General features: G+C 42.4%; 2 protein-coding genes across 2 annotated transcripts; both read left to right on the top strand.

The window, feature by feature from the left end:
• Window positions 1–761: 761 nt before the first annotated feature.
• Window positions 762–5,420, top strand: LOC139460682 (acetylcholinesterase-like). The gene is made up of 3 exons (XM_071242161.1): window positions 762–2,239; window positions 3,006–3,193; window positions 5,158–5,420. Exons 1-3 carry the CDS (start codon window positions 768–770, stop codon window positions 5,262–5,264), a joined length of 1,767 nt encoding a protein of 588 aa, XP_071098262.1. The 5' UTR covers window positions 762–767; the 3' UTR covers window positions 5,265–5,420.
• Window positions 5,421–12,966: 7,546 nt separating this feature from the next.
• Window positions 12,967–19,323, top strand: LOC139460681 (acetylcholinesterase-like). The gene is made up of 4 exons (XM_071242160.1): window positions 12,967–13,040; window positions 14,962–16,440; window positions 17,207–17,394; window positions 19,181–19,323. Exons 2-4 carry the CDS (start codon window positions 14,969–14,971, stop codon window positions 19,285–19,287), a joined length of 1,767 nt encoding a protein of 588 aa, XP_071098261.1. The 5' UTR covers window positions 12,967–13,040; window positions 14,962–14,968; the 3' UTR covers window positions 19,288–19,323.
• The last annotated feature ends 2,097 nt before the right edge of the window (window positions 19,324–21,420 follow it).

Raw genomic sequence — 21,420 nt, 5'->3', positions numbered from 1 at the left:
CGGATCTCACTGACTTTGGTTGATAATCCCCAGTCGTACTTTGGTTGGGTGAAATCCTCTTTTGTTTGAGTTAGCAATTGCATGTAGTACGCCGAAGTCAGCATTAGCCCAACTATGCCTCCACGACCCGCCAATAATCGAATATGAGCCAGGAAAACCAGAAATTGACATCATGAAGCCAACTGTCAACTTCAAAGTTTCACTTCCATGATAAACGATTTAATTGTCAGCCAATCTGAAGGCAATAAAGACATCCCGAAAACGCACAATCAACCCACCAATGCCCAAAATAACAACGACAAAACAACACAAACAACAAATCTATCAGCCGAAATTTCACCCATCAGTTAGTGTTCAACCCGACGAGCTTTCAACAATAAACCTGGAAGTGATTCCGGACAATAAGGTTAAAGCAAGGCATTAACAACATAAATCACTTATACCCTTGAGCGAAACCCTTCCGTGGTCACCTTCAAGTTCCTTAAAATATAATTCTAATTCATTATCATCATAAAGCGTTACTCGCTCAATCAGACATACATTAAGTCTAGGGTAAACTCATGCCACATCAGAACTGCATGATGTTTATCTTTCAAGCTGACAAGGTGATTTAACTGAAATACTGTTCACGACTCTCAAAGTTACACAATCTTTAAGACCCATTTAAATTGGGTTCAGTGTTATTGAAGCTCAACCACTCACTCGCTCATCTCGACCCTAAACATGACTTAATAATGATTATATTTTACATATTTTACAGACAAACCATGACGCAGATACTGCTGTGCACACTGGTCTCCTGCCTCATCACAACAGCACAGAGAGCGTCTGGACAGGAAGTCGACACCACGCATGGCAAAGTTGTTGGTCTGAGAGCTTCCGTCCTTGGCAAGTCCATCGACACGTACTATGGTATTCCTTATGCTAAACCCCCCATAGGTGATCTTAGGTTCAAGCACCCACAACCAATTGACCCTTGGCGACCGGAGGTCAAGGACGCACTTTCAATGAAACCATCGTGCCATCAAACAGCTAAACCTGCAAACGGAATGCCTTGGAGAGCAATTCCACCCCTCTTCAGTGAGGATTGTCTCTACATCAATGTATGGACGCCAGCTAATGTCACATCGAATGAGAAACTCGCAACCATGGTATGGATCTATGGCGGAGGGTTTGTGACTGGATCTATTAACAGGCCTTTGTATAATGGTCAGTATCTTGCTGCTGAAAACAACGTCATCGTGATGTCCATGAACTATCGCCTGGGTGCTCATGGCTTCTTATATCTTGGTCCTGACACGTTTCCTGGTAACCAAGGTCTCATGGACCAGGCTCTTGCCCTGCGGTGGATACAGAACAATGTTGAAAGATTTGGCGGGGATGCAAGCATGATCACCTTGTTTGGAGAAAGCGCGGGGGCAGCATCGATTGGGCTTCATTTGTTATCGCCCATATCACGCGACTTCTTCACGCGGGCCATTCTTGAAAGTGGGTCCCCATATGCAACATGGGTATCGATGGAACCATCAAAGGCTATCAGAAGCACCAGAAGACTTGCAGAGCTCTCGAGCTGTTCTGGAAAATCCGATGCTGACATTTTCCAGTGTATCAAAGACCTGCCTTCAGAAACGATATTACAATATCAGGCTCTCGTTGGTGGTGCATATATTCCTGTCGTGGATGGTTATTTCTTACCAGACTCTCCATCATCTCTCGTGGAGAAAGGGCAAATGAAACAAACGGAAATTCTCTTGGGAGTCAACGAAAATGAAGGCAGTCTATTCCTCCCAGCAATTATGCCAACGTTATTTCCCGTATTTGCAAGTCAAATAAATGTCAATAAAACACAGTTCCTAACAACTGTTAAAGCGATTGCGGCATTCATTGGTCAATCATCAACCATGGTCAAAGCAGTTATGGCTCAATATGCTGAAGTACATGTCCCCTCACTACATCCAGACTACGTGGACACTGCCTGTAACGTGGTTGGAGACAGCTATTTCGTATGTCCAGCTGTCAAACTTGCGTCCTCTTATTCTGTCAAACAAAACGCATACTTGTATTCCTTCAACTACCGGCTCTCCTCGTTACAACTACCGCTATGGATGGGGGTGCCTCATTCGTATGAGATCGAGATGGTATTTGGACACCCTATCGGAGGTGCCATTCCTGCAACTGAGGGAGATAAGTCAACAAGTCGGAATGTCATGACATACTGGACAAACTTTGCTAAAACAGGGTAAGTACGTCGTCGCATAGATACGAAAGGACGAATGTTGTTGTATACATGGCAATGATTTAGCCGTGCGTCTGTAAACTGAAACTAAACTAACACACAACGAAACTGTGTGCCATTTAGTGATAACCTGTTTGTTGTTTGAAGCCACAATCAGCAGTATTGAAGCTACATGGCGGCGGCCTGGGAATAATTCAGTTTGGACCAATCAGTTTGTTGTTTAACGCCAAACGCAGCAGTATTCAAGCTACATGGCGGCGGCCCGTTAATAATTCAGTTTGGACCAATCAGTTTGTTGTTTAACGCCACAAACAGCAGTATTGAAGCTACATGGCGGTGGCCTGGGAATAATTCCGTTTGGACCAATCAGTTTGTTGTTTAACGCCAAACGCAGCAGTATTCAAGCTACATGGCGGCGGCCCGTGAATATTTCAGTTTGGACCAATCAGTTTGTTGTTTAACGCCAAACGCAGCAGTATTCAAGATACATGGCGGCGGCCTGTGAATAATTCAGTTTGGTGTGTCGTTGTAATGTTTTGTATGTTGTGTTATAGTCTGTGTTAAGTGTTGTGCATTATTGCCTGTTCTACAATGTTTTATGTTGTATGTTGTTATATGCTGTGTGCGGGAAGTGTATGTATCTGACGTAACATGATGCTGAATGTGACGTACGGTCGTTGAAATGATTTTTTTTTTCTGCTCAATTAAAACTCAACCCAGCAAGTGGACAATTGTTATGATGTTAAACGGGAGCCACTTTATTTGACAGCAACCCCAACCTCCCGGTAACACCCAACTTCCAATGGCCTGGATACAACACGATGGATGAACGCTTCCTTGTCTTCTCTGAGTCTGGACAATCCACAGACCAGGGCATGAGAAAGCAGCAGTGTGTTTTCTGGAACAGTCTGGTGCCACTGATCCTTAAGAAGGAGGAAACACATACAGGCTCTGGCAGTAGGTCTCTCTCTCTCTCTCTCTCTCTCTCTCTCTCTCTCTCTCTCTCTCTCTCTCTCTCTCTCTCTTTCTCTCTCTCCCCCTCTTACTCTCTCTCCCCTCTCTCTCTCCCTCTTTTTCTCTCTCCCTCTTTCTCTCTCCCTCTCTCTCTCCCTCTCTCTCTCCCTCCCCCCCTCTCTCTCCCTCTCTCTCTCTCTCTCTCTCTTACACACACACACACACACACACACACACACACACACACACACACACACACACACACACACACACACACACACACACACGTTAAATAGCCCATACTTTAGAACCATATAATAGATTTGGTTGTATCTGGGTGCCAGACAGCTTATAAAGACATGAGTCAACGGCAGATGACATAACCCCACGTCTGGTGCAATTCGGAAATGGAGTTTGGCTACACGTACCCCACTTTTGGTTCATTGCCTTTGGATACCTTTATGTCATTAGTAAGAAAGGTCAGTATTTTTCAAGATCCCAAATCATCAAAAGGCACCAGTTCACCACTAGACATATCTGTGTAGCAAGTTTCATCAAGAATAAAATAACAGTATTGCAGCTCTGCTCCGGAAACGAGCACTGTCATCAGAATCAGAATAAGTCCAACTTGTCGTCATGAAAACATTAAAAAAAACATCCCAGAGGAAACTAGTCCACCACCAGACTGATCTATATAGCAAGTTGCAACAAGAAATATTCAACAGTTTGGAAGTTTAGACGGACATGCTGATATCGCTATATCCCCCCGTTTTTCAAACCGGTACGATAATAATATGAGGTGACAGTTCCCACTTTATAAGTAACATACATTACACTTATGAAAGCTTTCTTTGCATGCAAGGATATATCTTTGGCACATTTCTTTCACATCCTTTGTGTATGTGAACAAGATTTCTGAATATGAGTAGTGATCTTCTATATTGACTTACTGATCATCGAAAAACATCTTTCTTTCCACCCTTTTGTACCATCTTTTCAACAGAACACAATTTTTATTATTTTTCGAAAATGTACCGATAATATGCATTCTCTCGTGTATGTATTTAACATATTTAATTGTTTTTTTAAGACCAATAACTGTACCTCTACAATCATCTGTAGCAAGCAGAATCAATATTTTCATTAAATCTGCAAATATATAGATACCATGTTTACAGTACTGAGCTATTCGTAATTTATCATCCAAAACTGGCTCCCACAGGAGATATCGCTTGGATGAGATCAAGCGATATCTACACTGTAGATATCGCTGCAATGAAATTACATCACAATGCTTTGCAGACCATTGTGACGTCACTGGTTACCATGACGTCACAATCAAATGACATCACTAATGGCTCTGCTACTGAAGCCTTTTGCAGTACTTTTTACACTGAAGACACTGCTAATTACTGTCTACAAATTGAAAAAGTTGAAAGAATGATGTTGGATGATAAATAAAATCTCACCCTCGTGGCTTTTGATATCAAATATATCAACACTCGTTGATAAAAGTGGCAAAAATCCTCGGCAAGTCTCGGAACCTTTCCACTTTTATCAACTCGTGTTGATATATTTGATATGAAAAGACACTCGGGTGAGATTTTATTTATTATAATACGAGTTGATATATTTGATATCAAAAGACACTCGGGTGAGATTCTCTATATAATTCCCCAATGAAACAATACAATCAGATCGGTCTCTCAATAGAACCTTGTCTTACGCCCAAAGGATTCAACGAACACATAACCTCACATTATATTAGATTGAATTTCGAATAGTAAACATTTTCTCTCGTGTGCCAGTCAGTCGAAGACACTGCCATAGCTTAAAACGATAAAGGGATTCAAAAGCCTTCTCAAAACCTGCAAATACTACGTCCAACTTATGTTTACACCGTGACAATGTTCGTTGAATACGTGCATAACAATAATGTCTCAATATGCCTGACTCTTCTGTTTCAGCAACTACTGAAAACGTTGTCTACAGATGTCACACCAGTGGGAGCAGACTGTCATTCACTGTGGACATGTGTCTAGTTGCTGTACTTGCAACTTTAGTAAGCCTTTGAACAAGGAGCGATATCCGCAATATAATAATTGAAAAAACAAATTGCGTTTGATGTGTGTAACGGGTAGATTACGATACCCCTTACACCCGTATTGGTGCGACTGTACAGTCAAACTTACAGGTAGGCATCGTTCACTCATTTCACAAACGGTGTGTGGACTTGTGTATTGAAATCGCAGGGAAGTAGTACAATGTTCACGCAATAATTGGTTTGTTCTGCTAGAAAATTTCAATCGAGAATTCCTGAAATGTGCAGAAGGGGAATTCCTCTATGACGTATTTACTCGACGTACACCTTTAGGTCTTCCAGTCTTTAGCCTAACTCTATGACGATCTCTAATACATTCAGAATCAAATAACAGGAACTGGTACATACAAATCGAAAGCCATATCTCCGTTTATCGATAATTATATATAAGTGAGTGAGTGAGTATGGTTTTACGCCGCTTTTAGCAATATTCCAGCAATATGACGAGGGACTCCAGAAATGGGCTTCACACATTGTACCCATGTCAGGAATCGAACCCGGGTCTTCTGCGTGACGAGCGAACGCTTTAACCACTAGGCTACCCGACCGCCCCTAATTATATATAACCAGCATAAGGCTTAAATAAACCAGTTTAATGAAATGGCGAGGTCTGTGTGCATTTAGACACATATTGTTCATTTAGGATTGGTAACAGAAGAAAAATTGCAGACATGCTTATATAATTAAGCGTTATAGTTTTATTAACGTGTCTGATTCATGTAGCCATTTGAAATAAGGGAATGCTGGAATATGATAATATGTCACTAACTCTTACATTGATAAATTACAGCAAATGTCGTCATGTATTGGATGTCCTGTATCAATGACTTGGCAGCAAATAAACTATGATACCAGTTTCAGTTGGTGTTTTTGTCGGTACGATTAGTAAAGTTGAGTAGTTTGGCTTACATGTTACAGCTATACAAAAACATGTTGGAATGTCAGGGACAGTGTAACACTATCCGGTGTGGCCAAAGGCTGTGTAGGCAGATGGACTTATTGTGATCATCAGAAGAAACAGTTATTGAACCATGGTAATAGCAAAGGAGACATCCTCCATGCGTTCTTGTGTAAATGACCAGGTGATGGTCATAGATCGGACAGTTGCTGACCATGAGTTTCCAACTTATTGAACTGAGAACTTGGGTATCGCTGATAGCCCAGTTACTGACTTACTTTCTTACTTATATTGGAGATTTAACGTGCGCTCTCCGACTGCAAGCGTATGTCGACCACGGGCCCGGCCAGGCCATTTAATGTGTTTCCGAAAAGGGGGAAAAGTAGGTAGTTTTTGGTTTTAATATTTTATTTGGGTTTAAATGCGACTAATTAGTCCTGTTTTGATAAGGTATATGCCTAAGGCTTTGAATTTTTCTAATATATTTTGTGTATTTAGGATTGATTCTGGTGTAAGTGCGGCTTCTTACTGACTGGCAGAGTTGCCAGTTTATAAAGATGGATGCTTGTTGTGACACTCTGAGAACTTGCGTATCACTAATAGCCCAATTACTTACTGGCAGTGTTGACAGTTTATTAAGCTGGATGCTTGTTGTGACACTCTGAAAACTTGGGTATCACTAATAGCCCAATTACTGACTGGCAGTGTTGTCATTTTATTAAGATGGATGCTTGCTGTGACACTCTGAGAACTTACGTATCACTAATAGCCCTATTACTGAGTGGCAGTGTTGCCAGTTTATTAAGCTGGTTGCCAACAGCCACACAAGCCAACAGCCACACGAGCCAACAGCCAACAGCTAACAGTCGACTCATCTCTCAGAAGGCCAGCACTCTAGGACCAGCACTGGTCAGTAGTCATACTTGGTCACGCCTGAAACTGCCAATAGCCTCTCTCACGGTCTCTGCCACGTCGTTGTTAACCGTTAGTAATACCAGCGTATAAAGAGTGCTTATTAAAGCTGAAACCATAGACAGTTTGTCGACCCGGTACTTCATGCAATATCGCACGTGGTGATGTCAGGACGTTGTCGCATTATTGGCATTCCTGTACAGAATGGGTTATCCATACCGATCAACGATTGCCTGTGGTGATCCCTGAATGAGTGAGTGAGTATGGTTTTACGCCGCTTTTAGCAATATTCCAGCAATATAACGGCGGGGGACACCAGAAAGGGGCTTCACACATTGTACCCATGTCGGGAATCGAACCCGGGTCTTCTGCGTGACGAGCGAACGCTTTAACCACTTGGTTACCCGACCGCCCCGTCACCCTGTAATACTTCAAGCTATTCGAGATACATCACTACATATATCAGAAATGGGCTTCACACTTTTTACCCATGTCGGGAATCGAACCCGGGACTTCGGGATCGGTCCTCAGTCCCCCACCACCTCCGTGGTCCAGTGGTAGAGCGGAGGGTCCGGCGTTCGATCCCCGGCCGCGTCATACCAAAAGACGTTAAAAGATGGTACTTGTTGTTACCCTGTCTGGCCCTCAGCATTAAGGGGCTAAAACAAGGACTGGTCGGCTCGGAATCAGTATACTGTGCCTGAGTGGGGTAATCATGTTAAACTGCGGCATGGTATCTCAGTGAGCTAGCACTATAAATCGACATCAGTCCGGACTAGTGCAATCAGCCACACGTACACACACACACGTGCATGCACGTCGCTATATATGTGGAATGGGCGATCTTTTTGTTCCAAAGGGCAATAACTCTCCTTTTGAAATGATGTAAGCGACGGTCCAAACTGTCGCTTCCGGTCTGGTTCCCGGATCAATGCGCGCTGCGACAACTACTGACATGTAGAGACGGAGCCAAGCACATCATCACATTTAGACACATATTGTTCATTTAGGATTGGTAACAGAAGAAAAATTGCAGACGTGCTTATATAATTAAGCATTATAGTTTTACTTACGTGTCTGATTCATGTAGCCATTTGAAATAAGGGAATGCTGGAATATGATAATATGTCACTAACTCTTACATTGACAAATTACAGCAAATGTAGTCATGTATTGGATGTCCTGTATCAATGATTTGGCAGCAAATAAACTATGATACCAGTTTCAGTTGGTGTTTTTGTCGGTACGATTAGTAAAGTTGAGTAGTTTGGCTTACATGTTACAGCTATACAAACACATGTTGGAATGTCAGGGACAGTGTAACACAATCCGGCGTGGCCAAAGGCTGTGTGGGCAGATGGATCATCAGAAGAAACAGTTATTGACCCATGGTAATAGCAAAGGAGACACCCTCCATATGTTCTTGTGTAAATGACCAGGTGATGGTCATAGATCGGACAGTTGCTGACCATGAGTTTCCAGCTTGTTGAACTGAAAACAATTACTGACTTACTTTCTTACTTAAATTGGAGATTTAACGTGCGATATCCGACTGCAAGCGTATGTCGCACACGGGCCCGGCCAGGCCATTTAATGTGTTTCCGAAAAGGGGGAAAAGTGAGTTTGTGCAACCCAGGAGGGGGGCTTTAGGGGTTGCTTATATAGTAATTTTGAAATTTTGAGATTTGGAATGAATGCCAAGAGTGGGTGGAGGACGAACTAAGGGAGCTGTGTGTGTTGGGTGGTTGTTAGATTAGGTAGTTTTGGTTTTAATATTTTATTTGGGTTTAAATGCGACTTATTAGTCCTGTTTTGATTAGCTATATGCCTAAGGCTTTGAATTTTTCTAATTTATTTTGTGGATTTAGGATTGATTCTGGTGCGGCTTCTTACTGACTGGCAGAGTTGCCAGTTTATAAAGATGGATGCTTGTTGTGACACTCTGAGAACTTGGGTATCACTAATAGCCCAATTACTTACTGGCAGAGTTGACAGTTTATTAAGCTGGATGCTTGTCGTGACACTCTGAGAACTTGGGTATCACTTATAACCCAATAAGGGGGGGGGGGGGGGGGGGGGGGGGGCAGTGTTGTCAGTTTACTAAGATGGATGCTTGTTGTGACACTCTGAGAACTTGGGTATCACTAATAGCCCTATTACTGAGTGGCAGAAGACCAGCTCTAGTCACACTTGGTCACGCCTGAAACTGCCCATAGCCTCTCTCACAGTCTCTGCCACGTCGTTGTTAACCGTCAGTAATACCAGCGTATAAAGAGTACTTATTAAAGCTGAAACCATAGACCGTTTGTCTGTTGTGCTACAACAGTGTCGACCCGGTACTTCATGCAATATCGCACGTGGTGATGTCAGGACATTGTCGCATTATTGGCATTCATGGACAGAATGGGTTATCCATACCTATCAACGATTGCCTGTGGTGATCCCTGAATGAGTGAGTGACTGTGGTTTTACGCCGCTTTTAGCAATATTCCAGCAATATCACGCCGGGGGACACCAGAAATGGGCTTCACACATTTTACCCATGTCGGGAATCGAACCCGGGTCTTCGGCGTGACGAGCGAACGCTTTAACCGCTTAGTTACCCGACCGCCCCGTCACCCTGTAACACCTCAAGCTAGGCGAGATACAGCACTACAGATATCAGTCCGGACTAGTACAAGCAGCCACACGCACACACACACACACACACACACACACACACACACACACACACACACACACACACACACACACACACACACACACACACACACACACACACGTGCATGCACGTCGCTATATATGTGCAATGGGCGATCTTTTTGTTCCAAAGGGCAATAACTCTCCTTTTGAAATGATGTAAGCGACGGTCCAAACTGTCGCTTCCGGTCTGGTTCCCGGATCAATGGCGCTGCGACAACTACTTACATGTAGAGACGGAGCCAAGCTTAAGAGTTATCCTGTTGCACCTTCGTTCAAAAACGGTCGTTTACAACTGAATACTTTTAACTAGCACATATTTTGTAGTGATTATTAGTTTATAATATCAACATTTGTTGAGTCTTCAACTACAAGACGAATTGTCACTATGGAATATAGCGTGAAAAACGTCATGAAAAATGGTATATTGCCACGGTTTTTTCTACGTCAGAAAACAGCGAGGCATTCTGTCAGTCTGGGCTAACATATTGCATCGATGAAATAATGCAAACTCATTTTATTTATCAGTCTTTGTGTTATTTCTCACAACAATTCAAGCATTCAAATCACAACAAATACTACCATGGACTTCAATTTAATAAAATTAGTGATACGCCAACATTTGCAGCACACAGACATCTTTGACAGGCCTTTACCAATGATCTAGTAAGTGTACATCCGCGCCTTTAAGAAATAACGTTCAAAATAATAGAATAACTGATTTTAAAAGTTACTTTTTTATATCATAATAAAAATAAGAGATTTACCCATATTATTCTGCCCCTTGTAACATGTGTCCACGGACCTATATAACCTTATACAAGTCCGTGATGTGTCCCACCATTAAGTGCTCTGAGTCATCACAGGTGTTAATTCATTGATCTCATAAATCATTTCTTACAGAATTCTGATACTCATGCTCTTAAAATGCCATTAGGCACAACTGGCGACAGCGAGACGTACCGCCGAGGCGAGAAGCGCCCGCTTGAATTTTCCGAGAATTGAACTTTCTTAATTTAATTCATGACAGCAAGCAACAATGTTTCAGTTAAAATTTTCGGGGTTCTATAAATGTGTTTATGTCAACTTTCATACTTATCTGTGAGAAAATTTGATCAAATTTGGCGGATTTTGTAAGCCTGGAGAGCGCTCAGCTGATCGTTCGACATGGTCACAGTACTAACTGTTTATGTATTCCTACGCCAATAAAATAAAATCGCTGTTTGAAAATGATTTCTGTTTTCATTTTAAACAGGAATGTTTAATTATGACAAACAAAAATGTCCACGGAACTTAATACTCTATATGAAATAATATATTTCGCATACATATATCAACAGGGCTAGTTTTATTCACGAACTATATTCTTTTCGCAAACCCCCTTTATACGGCGGTGGTAAAGGGGCGACAGGGAAAACATAGTAATTTATAAGACACTGTTTTCGAAAAAATATATAAATTGCAAGTAATAAAAATAAAACATGTATATAATAAATAGAAAATTCAAACTGCGTCACTCGTGAAAATATTAGACTCTCCCCACTTCACTCGATGAGATAAAAGTGGTATTTGAGAAAACACATTAAATACCCTCTATGTATTTACGTAAGTGCCTTCATCTTCGACATAACGGTGTTTTAACGCCGGTGAAGATCTTCAGACTAGAATAGGTCTTCAGCAACCAATGCTTGCCGTAAAAGACGACTACACTTGTCGTGAGAGACGACTAACGGGATCGGGTTGTCAGGCTTGCTGGCTTGGTTGATGCAGTTATATTCGTTCTGAATATCTCGTTGTAATACAATCGGTATCTGTAATCAAATATACATGTAACACCGCCTATTGACTTCGAATTCAAAGGGAGACTTTCTCCTTTCTTACCCCAGTCGAGGTGAACAAAAGGAGCTACTAGGTCACATGTGGCAAACATCGTGACTACTGCTTTCTTACGCACTGAAGGTTCGGGCGAGACACGTACAGAATTACTTTTAAGTACACGCATATGTATGTACTGTTAAAAATAGACCCTTGAAGATCCGGGTAGAGGAAAGGCCTTCAACAACCCATGCTTGCCGTAAAAGGCGACCATGCATGTCGTAAGCGGCTAACGGGATCGGGTGGTCAGGTTCGCTGACTTGATTCATGTCATCATATCTCAATTACTTAGATCAATGATCAGGATATCACTGGATTGTCTGGGGCAGTCTCGATTATTGACATACCTCCGTCGTGTAGCGTAAAACAAGAAACAAACAACAGTGGTATGCAATTGTACGGTTGTTTTTCGGTTGTTGCGGACGGTGCATAATCGAATCTGAACCTGACATTCCAGTGATATCATGAGCATCGATCCACGCACTTTGGATACGATGACATACATCAACCAAGTCAGCGAGCCTGCCCACCCAATGCCGTGATTTGCCTCTTTGGCCTAGCATAGGTTGCTGGGGCCAATTCTACCACCATCACCCCACCCCCCACCCCCCCCCACCCCCCCACCCCCCAAGACCCCCTCAGCCACAAAGCAAGAAATATGTGATTGGGGGGCTCGGGTGGCCCAGTCGCCTAAGGCGCCGCGATTCGCTGTGCAGAGTTGCGTCCCTTGGGAACGCCAAAAAACTATGATTATGGGTTCGAATCCCAGTTCGCGCCGATTATATTCTAGGTTTGTCTGGTATTGAGTACACAGTGATGAGGTATTGAGTATACAGTGCATGCTTATCTTGACTTTACAAACACGAGGCCCACAGCTTTACGTAGCACAGTCAGAGAAGTGAAGCGTTATATTTTGAATATATTTCGTAGAACATAGACAGCGCTTGCGTGTCGTCATTCAGTAAAAATGTGTAGCTGACAAAAACATTGAACCACATCTAATACCACAAATATAGAGGTGGACATTCTATCAAAGGATACCCCTTCAGAACCTACGCCGAAACGTCGTTCCTAATTGTAATGAAGAAGTTGTTCATCCATATATTATCCTTACGACAGCTTCTGGACAACGGTTACAATAATCGTCTATGCGTGCAATTTTAACAGCGCTTAAAGTCGGACAGGTCAAACAAATTGTTTGAGGAGCGACCGATTACTGTACAAACATCACGTTGAAAGGTTTTCAGTGAGAGCGACGGCTCCTCTATTCAAATACAAGTTGGAACCTACTGGGACGGGTGTGTTTCACACAGAGCACACGTCTCTACGGTTGTATAACTGCATTTTTTGTGTTGTCTATCAAGGTAAGATTTATCGTTTTTCTTGCAAACAAAGGGTATCGCGAGTTTTGTCGTCGCGAATTAAAACAGGTGTGGAAAATTGAATGAGATCTTTACTTTCATAGCTCGATCAATGTGGGTTATGGGAGTTAAAAGATGTTATAAGCGTTTCATGAATTGCATGAGAGAAACATGCATTGTCCACCAATCTAATCTAATTTGATTAGCTGTGTAAATCCAACACTACCATCACATAATAATGTCTAACTTTCCATACAAACAGGGGACACGGGTGGCCCAGTCGTCCAAGGCGCCGCCATTCGCTGTGCAGAGTTGCGTCTCTTGGACACGCCAGAAACCTATGATTGTGGGTTCGAATCCCGGTTCGCCCCGATTATGTTTCTAGGTTTGTCAGCACCATACCCGTGCTCGTGGGTTTCACCGAAGTGGTAAACGTCTGAGACCTGCATCACTTCGGGCTTTCCTCCCACATTGAGCTGACACGCCGTGATATAACTGGAATACTGTTAAAAGCGGCGATAAGCCCAACTAACTCACTCCATACAAACAAATGACAATGGGGTAGCCTAGTGGTTAAAGCGTTCGCTAGTCTCGCCTAAATCCTAGTTTGGAATAGTTCTAAAAGCAGAATAAAACATTCACGCGTACTCAATGTATTCGCGAAATATTATGTGATTTGTACAGTGTATGTGTGGACATGCATCACTGCAACTCTATCCCTGGATGTCCCCATGCTGGAATACAGGTACCGAGGAACCTGTGCTTGCCCCGGGGGAGGGGGGGGGGGGGGGACTAAATGGGTCGTTGACTAGGCTGATTGCACGTCAGCACTTCCAAATTACGTGGAACGATGCTTCTGATGTCCTTCACTGGACAAGAGTTCCTGGAGTGTTAGAAAGTATACGAGTAAGATTTTGTTTGTATGTATGTTTGTTTAACGCCGCACTCAGCAAAATTCCAGCTATATGACGGCGGTCTGAAAATAATCGAGTCTGGACCAGACAGTCCAGTGATCGACATCATGAGCATCTATCTACGCAATTGGGATTGATGACATCCATCCACCAAGTCAGCGAGCCTGACCACCCGATCCCGTTAGTCGCCTCTTACGACAAGCATAGTCGCCTTTTATGGTCAGCATGGGTTGCTGAAGACCTGTTCTATCCTGGATCTTCACGGGTCTCACTGACTTTGGTTGATAATCCCTCAGTCGTACTTTGGTTCAGTGAAATCCTCTTTTGTTTGAATTAGCAATTGCATGTAGTACGCCGAAGTCAGCAATATACCAACTATGCCTCCGCGACCCGCCAATAATCGAATATGAGCCAGGAAAACTAGAAATTGACATCATGAAGCCAACTGTCAACTTCAAAGTTTCACTTCCATGATAAACGATTTAATTGTCAGCCAATCTGAAGGCAATAAAGACATCAACCCACCAATGCCCAAAATAACAACAACAAAAACAACACAAACAACAAATCTATCAGCCGAAATTTCACACATCAGTTAGTGTTCAACCCGACGAGCTTTCAACAGTAAACCTGGAAGTGATTCCTGGACAATAAGGGTTAAAGCAAGGCATTAACAACATAAATTACTTATACCCTTGAGCGAAACCCTTCCGTGGTCACCTTCAAGTCCCTTAAAATATAATTCTAATTCATTATTATCATAAAGCGTTACTTGCTCAATCAGACATACATTAAGTGTAGGGTAAACTCATGCCACATCAGAACTGCATGATGTTTATCTTTCAAGCTGACAAGGTGATTTAACTGAAATACTGTTCACGACTCTCAAAGTTACACAATCTTTAAGACCCATTTAAATTCGGTTCAGTGTTATTGAAGCTCAACCACTCACTCGCTCATCTCGACCCTACACATGACTTAATAATGATTATATTTTACATATTTTACAGACAAACCATGACGCAGATACTGCTGTGCACACTGGTCTCCTGCCTCATCACAACAGCACAGAGAGCGTCTGGACAGGAAGTGGACACCACGCATGGCAAAGTTGTTGGTCTGAGAGCTTCCGTCCTTGGCAAGTCCATCGACACGTACTATGGTATTCCTTATGCTAAACCCCCCATAGGTGATCTTAGGTTCAAGCACCCACAACCAATTGACCCTTGGCGACCGGAGGTCAAGGACGCACTTTCAATGAAACCATCGTGCCATCAAACAGCTAAACCTGCAAACGGAATGCCTTGGAGAGCAATTCCACCCCTCTTCAGTGAGGATTGTCTCTTCATCAATGTATGGGCGCCAGCTAACGTCACATCGAATGAGAAACTCGCAACCATGGTATGGATCTATGGCGGAGGGTTTGTGACTGGATCTATTAACAGGCCTTTGTATAATGGTCAGTATCTTGCTGCTGAAAACAACGTCATCGTGATGTCCATGAACTATCGCCTGGGTGCTCATGGCTTCTTATATCTTGGTTCTGACACGTTTCCTGGTAACCAAGGTCTCATGGACCAGGCTCTTGCCCTGCGGTGGATACAGAACAATGTTGAAAGATTTGGCGGGGATGCAAGCATGATCACCTTGTTTGGAGAAAGCGCGGGGGCAGCATCGATCGGTCTTCATTTGTTATCGCCCATATCACGCGACTTCTTCACGCGGGCCATTCTTGAAAGTGGGTCCCCAGATGCAACATGGGTATCGATGGAACCATCAAAGGCTATCAGAAGCACCAGAAGACTTGCAGAGCTCTCGAGCTGTTCTGGAAAATCCGATGCTGACATTTTCCAGTGTATCAAAGACCTGCCTTCAGAAACGATATTACAATATCAGGCTCTCGTTGGTGGTGCATTCTTTCCTGTCGTGGATGGTTATTTCTTACCAGACTCTCCATCATCTCTCGTGGAGAAAGGGCAAATGAAACAAACGGAAATTCTCTTGGGAGTCAACGAAAATGAAGGCAGTCTATTCCTCCCAGCAATTATGCCAACGTTATTTCCAGTATTTGCAAGTCAAATAAATGTCAATAAAACACAGTTCCTAACAACTGTTAAAGCGATTGCGGCATTCATTGGTCAATCATCAACCATGGTCAAAGCAGTTATGGCTCAATATGCTGAAGTCCATGTCCCCTCACTACATCCAGACTACGTGGACACTGCCTGTAACGTGGTTGGAGACAGCTATTTCGTATGTCCAGCTGTCAAACTTGCGTCCTCTTATTCTGTCAAACAAAACGCATACTTGTATTCCTTCAACTACCGGCTCTCCTCGTTACAACTACCGCTATGGATGGGGGTGCCTCATTCGTATGAGATCGAGATGGTATTTGGGCACCCTATCGGAGGTGCCATTCCTGCAACTGAGGGAGATAAGTCAACAAGTCGGAATGTCATGACATACTGGACAAACTTTGCTAAAACAGGGTAAGTACGTCGTCGCATAGATACGAAAGGACGAATGTTGTTGTATACATGGCAATGATTTAGCCGTGCGTCTGTAAACTGAAACTAAACTAACACACAACGAAACTGTGTGCCATTTAGTGATAACATGTTTGTTGTTTGAAGCCACAATCAGCAGTATTGAAGCTACATGGCGGCGGCCTGGGAATAATTCAGTTTGGACCAATCAGTTTGTTGTTTAACGCCAAACGCAGCAGTATTCAAGCTACATGGCGGCGGCCCGTTAATAATTCAGTTTGGACCAATCAGTTTGTTGTTTAACGCCACAAACAGCAGTATTGAAGCTACATGGCGGTGGCCTGGGAATAATTCCGTTTGGACCAATCAGTTTGTTGTTTAACGCCAAACGCAGCAGTATTCAAGCTACATGGCGGCGGCCCGTGAATATTTCAGTTTGGACCAATCAGTTTGTTGTTTAACGCCAAACGCAGCAGTATTCAAGATACATGGCGGCGGCCTGTGAATAATTCAGTTTGGTGTGTCGTTGTAATGTTTTGTATGTTGTGTTATAGTCTGTGTTAAGTGTTGTGCATTATTGCCTGTTCTACAATGTTTTATGTTGTATGTTGTTATATGCTGTGTGCGGGAAGTGTATGTATCTGACGTAACATGATGCTGAATGTGACGTACGGTCGTTGAAATGATTTTTTTTTTCTGCTCAATTAAAACTCAACCCAGCAAGTGGACAATTGTTATGATGTTAAACGGGAGCCACTTTATTTGACAGCAACCCCAACCTGCCGGTAACACCCAACTTCCAATGGCCTGGATACAACACGATGGATGAACGCTTCCTTGTCTTCTCTGAGTCTGGACAATCCACAGACCAGGGCATGAGAAAGCAGCAGTGTGTTTTCTGGAACAGTCTCGTGCCACTGATCAACAAGAAGGAGGAAACACATACAGGCTCTGGCAGTAGGTGTCGTCTCTCTCTCTCTCTCTCTCTCTCTCTCTCTCTCTCTCTCTCTCTCTCTCTCTCTCTCTCTCTCTCTCTCTCTCTCTCTCTTACACACACACACACTCACACACACACGTTAAATAGCCCATACTTTAGAACCATATAATAGATTTGGTTGTATCTGGGTGCCAGACAGCTTATAAAGACATGAGTCAACGGCAGATGACATAACCCCACGTCTGGTGCAATTCGGAAATGGAGTTTGGCTACACGTACCCCACTTTTGGTTCATTGCCTTTGGATACCTTTATGTCATTAGTAAGAAAGGTCAGTATTTTTCAAGATCCCAAATCATCAAAACGAACCAGTTCACCACTAGACATATCTGTGTAGCAAGTTTCATCAAGAATAAAATAACAGTATTGCAGCTCTGCTCTGGAAACGAGCACTTGTCGTCATGAAAACATAAAAAAAACCATCCCAGACGAAACTAGTCCACCACCAGACTGATCTATATAGCAAGTTGCAACAAGAAATATTAAACGGTTTGGAAGTTTAGACGGACATGCTGATATCGCTATATCCCCCCGTTTTTCAAACCGGTACGATAATAATATAGGGTGACATGTCCCACTTTATAAGTAACATACATTACACTTATGAAAGCTTTCTTTGCATGCAAGGATATGTCTTTGGCACATTTTTTTCACATCCTTTGTGTATGTGAACAAGATTTCTGAATATGAGTAGTGATCTTCTATATTGACTTACTGATCATCGAAAAACATCTTTCTTTCCACCCTTTTGTACCATCTTTTCAACAAAACACAATTTTTATTATTTTTCGAAAATGTACCGATAATATGCATTCTCTCGTGTATGTATTTAACATATTTAATTGTTTTTTTAAGACCAATAACTGTACCTTACACTAGAATGACATCTGTAGCCAGCAGAATCAATATTTTCATTAAATCTGGAAATATATAATACCATGTTTACAGTACTGAGCTATTCGTAATTTATCATCCAAAACTGGCTCCCACAGAAGATATCGCTTGGATGAGATCAAGCGATATCTACACTGTAGATATCGCTGCAATGAAATTACATCACAATGCTTTGCAGACCATTGTGACGTCACTGGTTACTATGACGTCACAATCAAATGGCATCACTAATGGCTCTGCTACTGAAGCCTTTTGCAGTACTTTTTACACTGAAGACACTGCTAATTACTGTCTACAAATTGAAAAAGTTGAAAGAATGATGTTGGATGATAAATAAAATCTCACCCTCGTGGCTTTTGATATCAAATATATCAACACTCGTTGATAAAAGTGGCAAAAATCGTCGGCAAGTCTCGGAACCTTTCCACTTTTATCAACTCGTGTTGATATATTTGATATGAAAAGACACTCGGGTGAGATTTTATTGATCATAATACGAGTTGATATATTTGATATCAAAAGACACTCGGGTGAGATTCTCTATATAATTCCCCAATGAAACAATACAATCAGATCGGTCTCTCAATAGAACCTTGTCTTATGCCCAAAGGATTCAACGAACACATAACGTCACATTATATTAGATTGAATTTAGAATAGTAAACATTTTCTGTCGTGTGCCAGTCAGTCGAAGACACTGCCATAGCTTAAAACGATTAACGGATTCAAAAGCCTTTTCAAAACCTGCAAATACTACGTCCAACTTATGTTCACACCGTGACAATGTTCGTTGAATACGTGCATAACAATAATGTCTCAAGCAGACTCAATATGCCTGACTCTTCTGTTTCAGCAACAACTGAGAACGTTGTCTACAGATGTCACACCAGTGGGAGCAGACTGTCATTCACTGTGGACATGTGTCTAGTTGCTGTACTTGCAACTTTAGTAAGCCTTTGAACAAGGAGCGATATCCGCAATGTAATTATTGAAAAAACAAATTGCGTTTGAGGTGGGTAGATTTCGATCGGTGCGACTGTACAGTCAAACTTAAAGGTAGGCATCGTCCACTCATATCACAAACGGTATGTGGACTTGTGTAACCAAATCACAGGGAAGTAGTACAATGTTCACGCAATAATTGGTTTGTTCTACTAGAAAATGTCAATCGAGAATTCCTGAAATGTGCAGAAGGGGATTCCTTTATGACTTATTTACTCCACGTGCCCATTTAGGTCTTCCAGTCTTTAGCCTAACTCTATGACGATCTCTAATACATTCAGAATCAAATAACAGGAACCGGTACACACGAATCGAAAGCCACATCTCCGTTTATCGATAATTATAATTATATAAGTGAGTGAGTATGTTTTTACGTCGCTTTGAGCAATATTCCAGCAATATCACGGCGGGGGACACCAGAAATGGGCTTCACACATTGTACCCATGTCGGGAATCGAGCCCAGATCTACGGCGTGACGAGCGAACGCTTTAACCACTAGGCTACCCAACCGCTCCTAAACTTAATTATTTACAGGCTGACGCCAAGCTTGTGGCCCTACACAAACAGACAGTCACCAAATGGCATACATGTGAGTCTCAGTTTACAGGCGCATCCGATAACTCACTGCCAAATATACAACATCAGTCGTCCTGTCATATCTACAAGAAGTACTTACCCAGTTTTAGCAAAGTTCGTCCAATATGTCATCATACTGCGACATGTTGACTTCTCCGCCTCCGATGCAATAAAGGCATTGCCAAGAGGATGCCCAAACACCATCTCGATCTCAAACGAATGAGGGACTCCCACCCACGGCGGCAGTGGTAACGAGGAGATCCTATGATTGAAGGAATACAAGTAAACGTTGTTTTTAGCCTAACTCTATGACGATCTCTAATACATTCAGAATCAAATAACAGGAACCGGTACACACGAATCGAAAGCCACATCTCCGTTTATCGATAATTATAATTATATAAGTGAGTGAGTATGTTTTTACGTCGCTTTGAGCAATATTCCAGCAATATCACGGCGGGGGACACCAGAAATGGGCTTCACACATTGTACCCATGTCGGGAATCGAACCCGGATCTTCTGCGTGACGAGCGAACGCTTTAACCACTAGGCTACCCGACAGCCCCTAATTATATATAACCAGCATAAGGCTTAAATAAACCAGTTTAATGAAATGGCGAGGTCTGTGTGCATTAAGACACATATTGTTCATTTAGGATTGGTAACAGAAGAAAAATTGCAAACATGCTTCTATAATTAAGCGTTATAGTTTTATTAACGTGTCTGATTCATGTAGCCATTTGAAATAAGGGAATGCTGGAATATGATAATATGTCACTAACTCTTACATTGATAAATTACAGCAAATGTCGTCATGTATTGGATGTCCTGGATCAATGATTTGGCAGCAAATAAACTATGATACCAGTTTCAGTTGGTGTTTTTGTCGGTACGATTAGTAAAGTTGAGTAGTTTGGCTTACATGTTACAGCTATACAAACACATGTTGGAATGTCATGGACAGTGTAACACTATCCGGTGTGGCCAAAGGCTGTGTAGGCAGATGGACTTATTGTGATCATCAGAAGAAACAGTTATTGACCCATGGTAATAGGAAAGGAGACATCCTCCATGCGTTCTTGTGTAAATGACCAGGTGATGGTCATAGATCGGACAGTTGCTGACCATGAGTTTCCAACTTATTGAACTGAGAACTTGGGTATCGCTGATAGCCCAATTACTGACTTACTTTCTTACTTATATTGGAGATTTAACGTGCACTTTCCGACTGCAAGCGTATGTCGCACACGGGCCCGGCCAGGCCATTTAATGTGTTTCCGAAAAGGGGGAAAAGTGAGTTTGTGCAACCCAGGAGGGGGGCTTTAGGGGATGCTTATATAGTAATTTTGAAATTTTGAGATTTGGAATGAATGCCAAGAGTGGGTGGAGGACGAACTAAGGGAGCTGTGTGTGTTGGGTGGTTGTTACATTAGGTAGTTTTGGTTTTAATATTTTATTTGGGTTTAAATGCGACTAATTAGTCCTGTTTTGATTAGGTATATGCCTAAGGCTTT

Source organism: Haliotis cracherodii, unplaced genomic scaffold (assembly GCF_022045235.1).
Source record: "Haliotis cracherodii isolate W230 unplaced genomic scaffold, xgHalCrac1.p SCAF_14, whole genome shotgun sequence".
Lineage (NCBI taxonomy): Eukaryota > Metazoa > Mollusca > Gastropoda > Lepetellida > Haliotidae > Haliotis > Haliotis cracherodii.
This window is presented reverse-complemented; position numbering and strand designations above follow the sequence as displayed.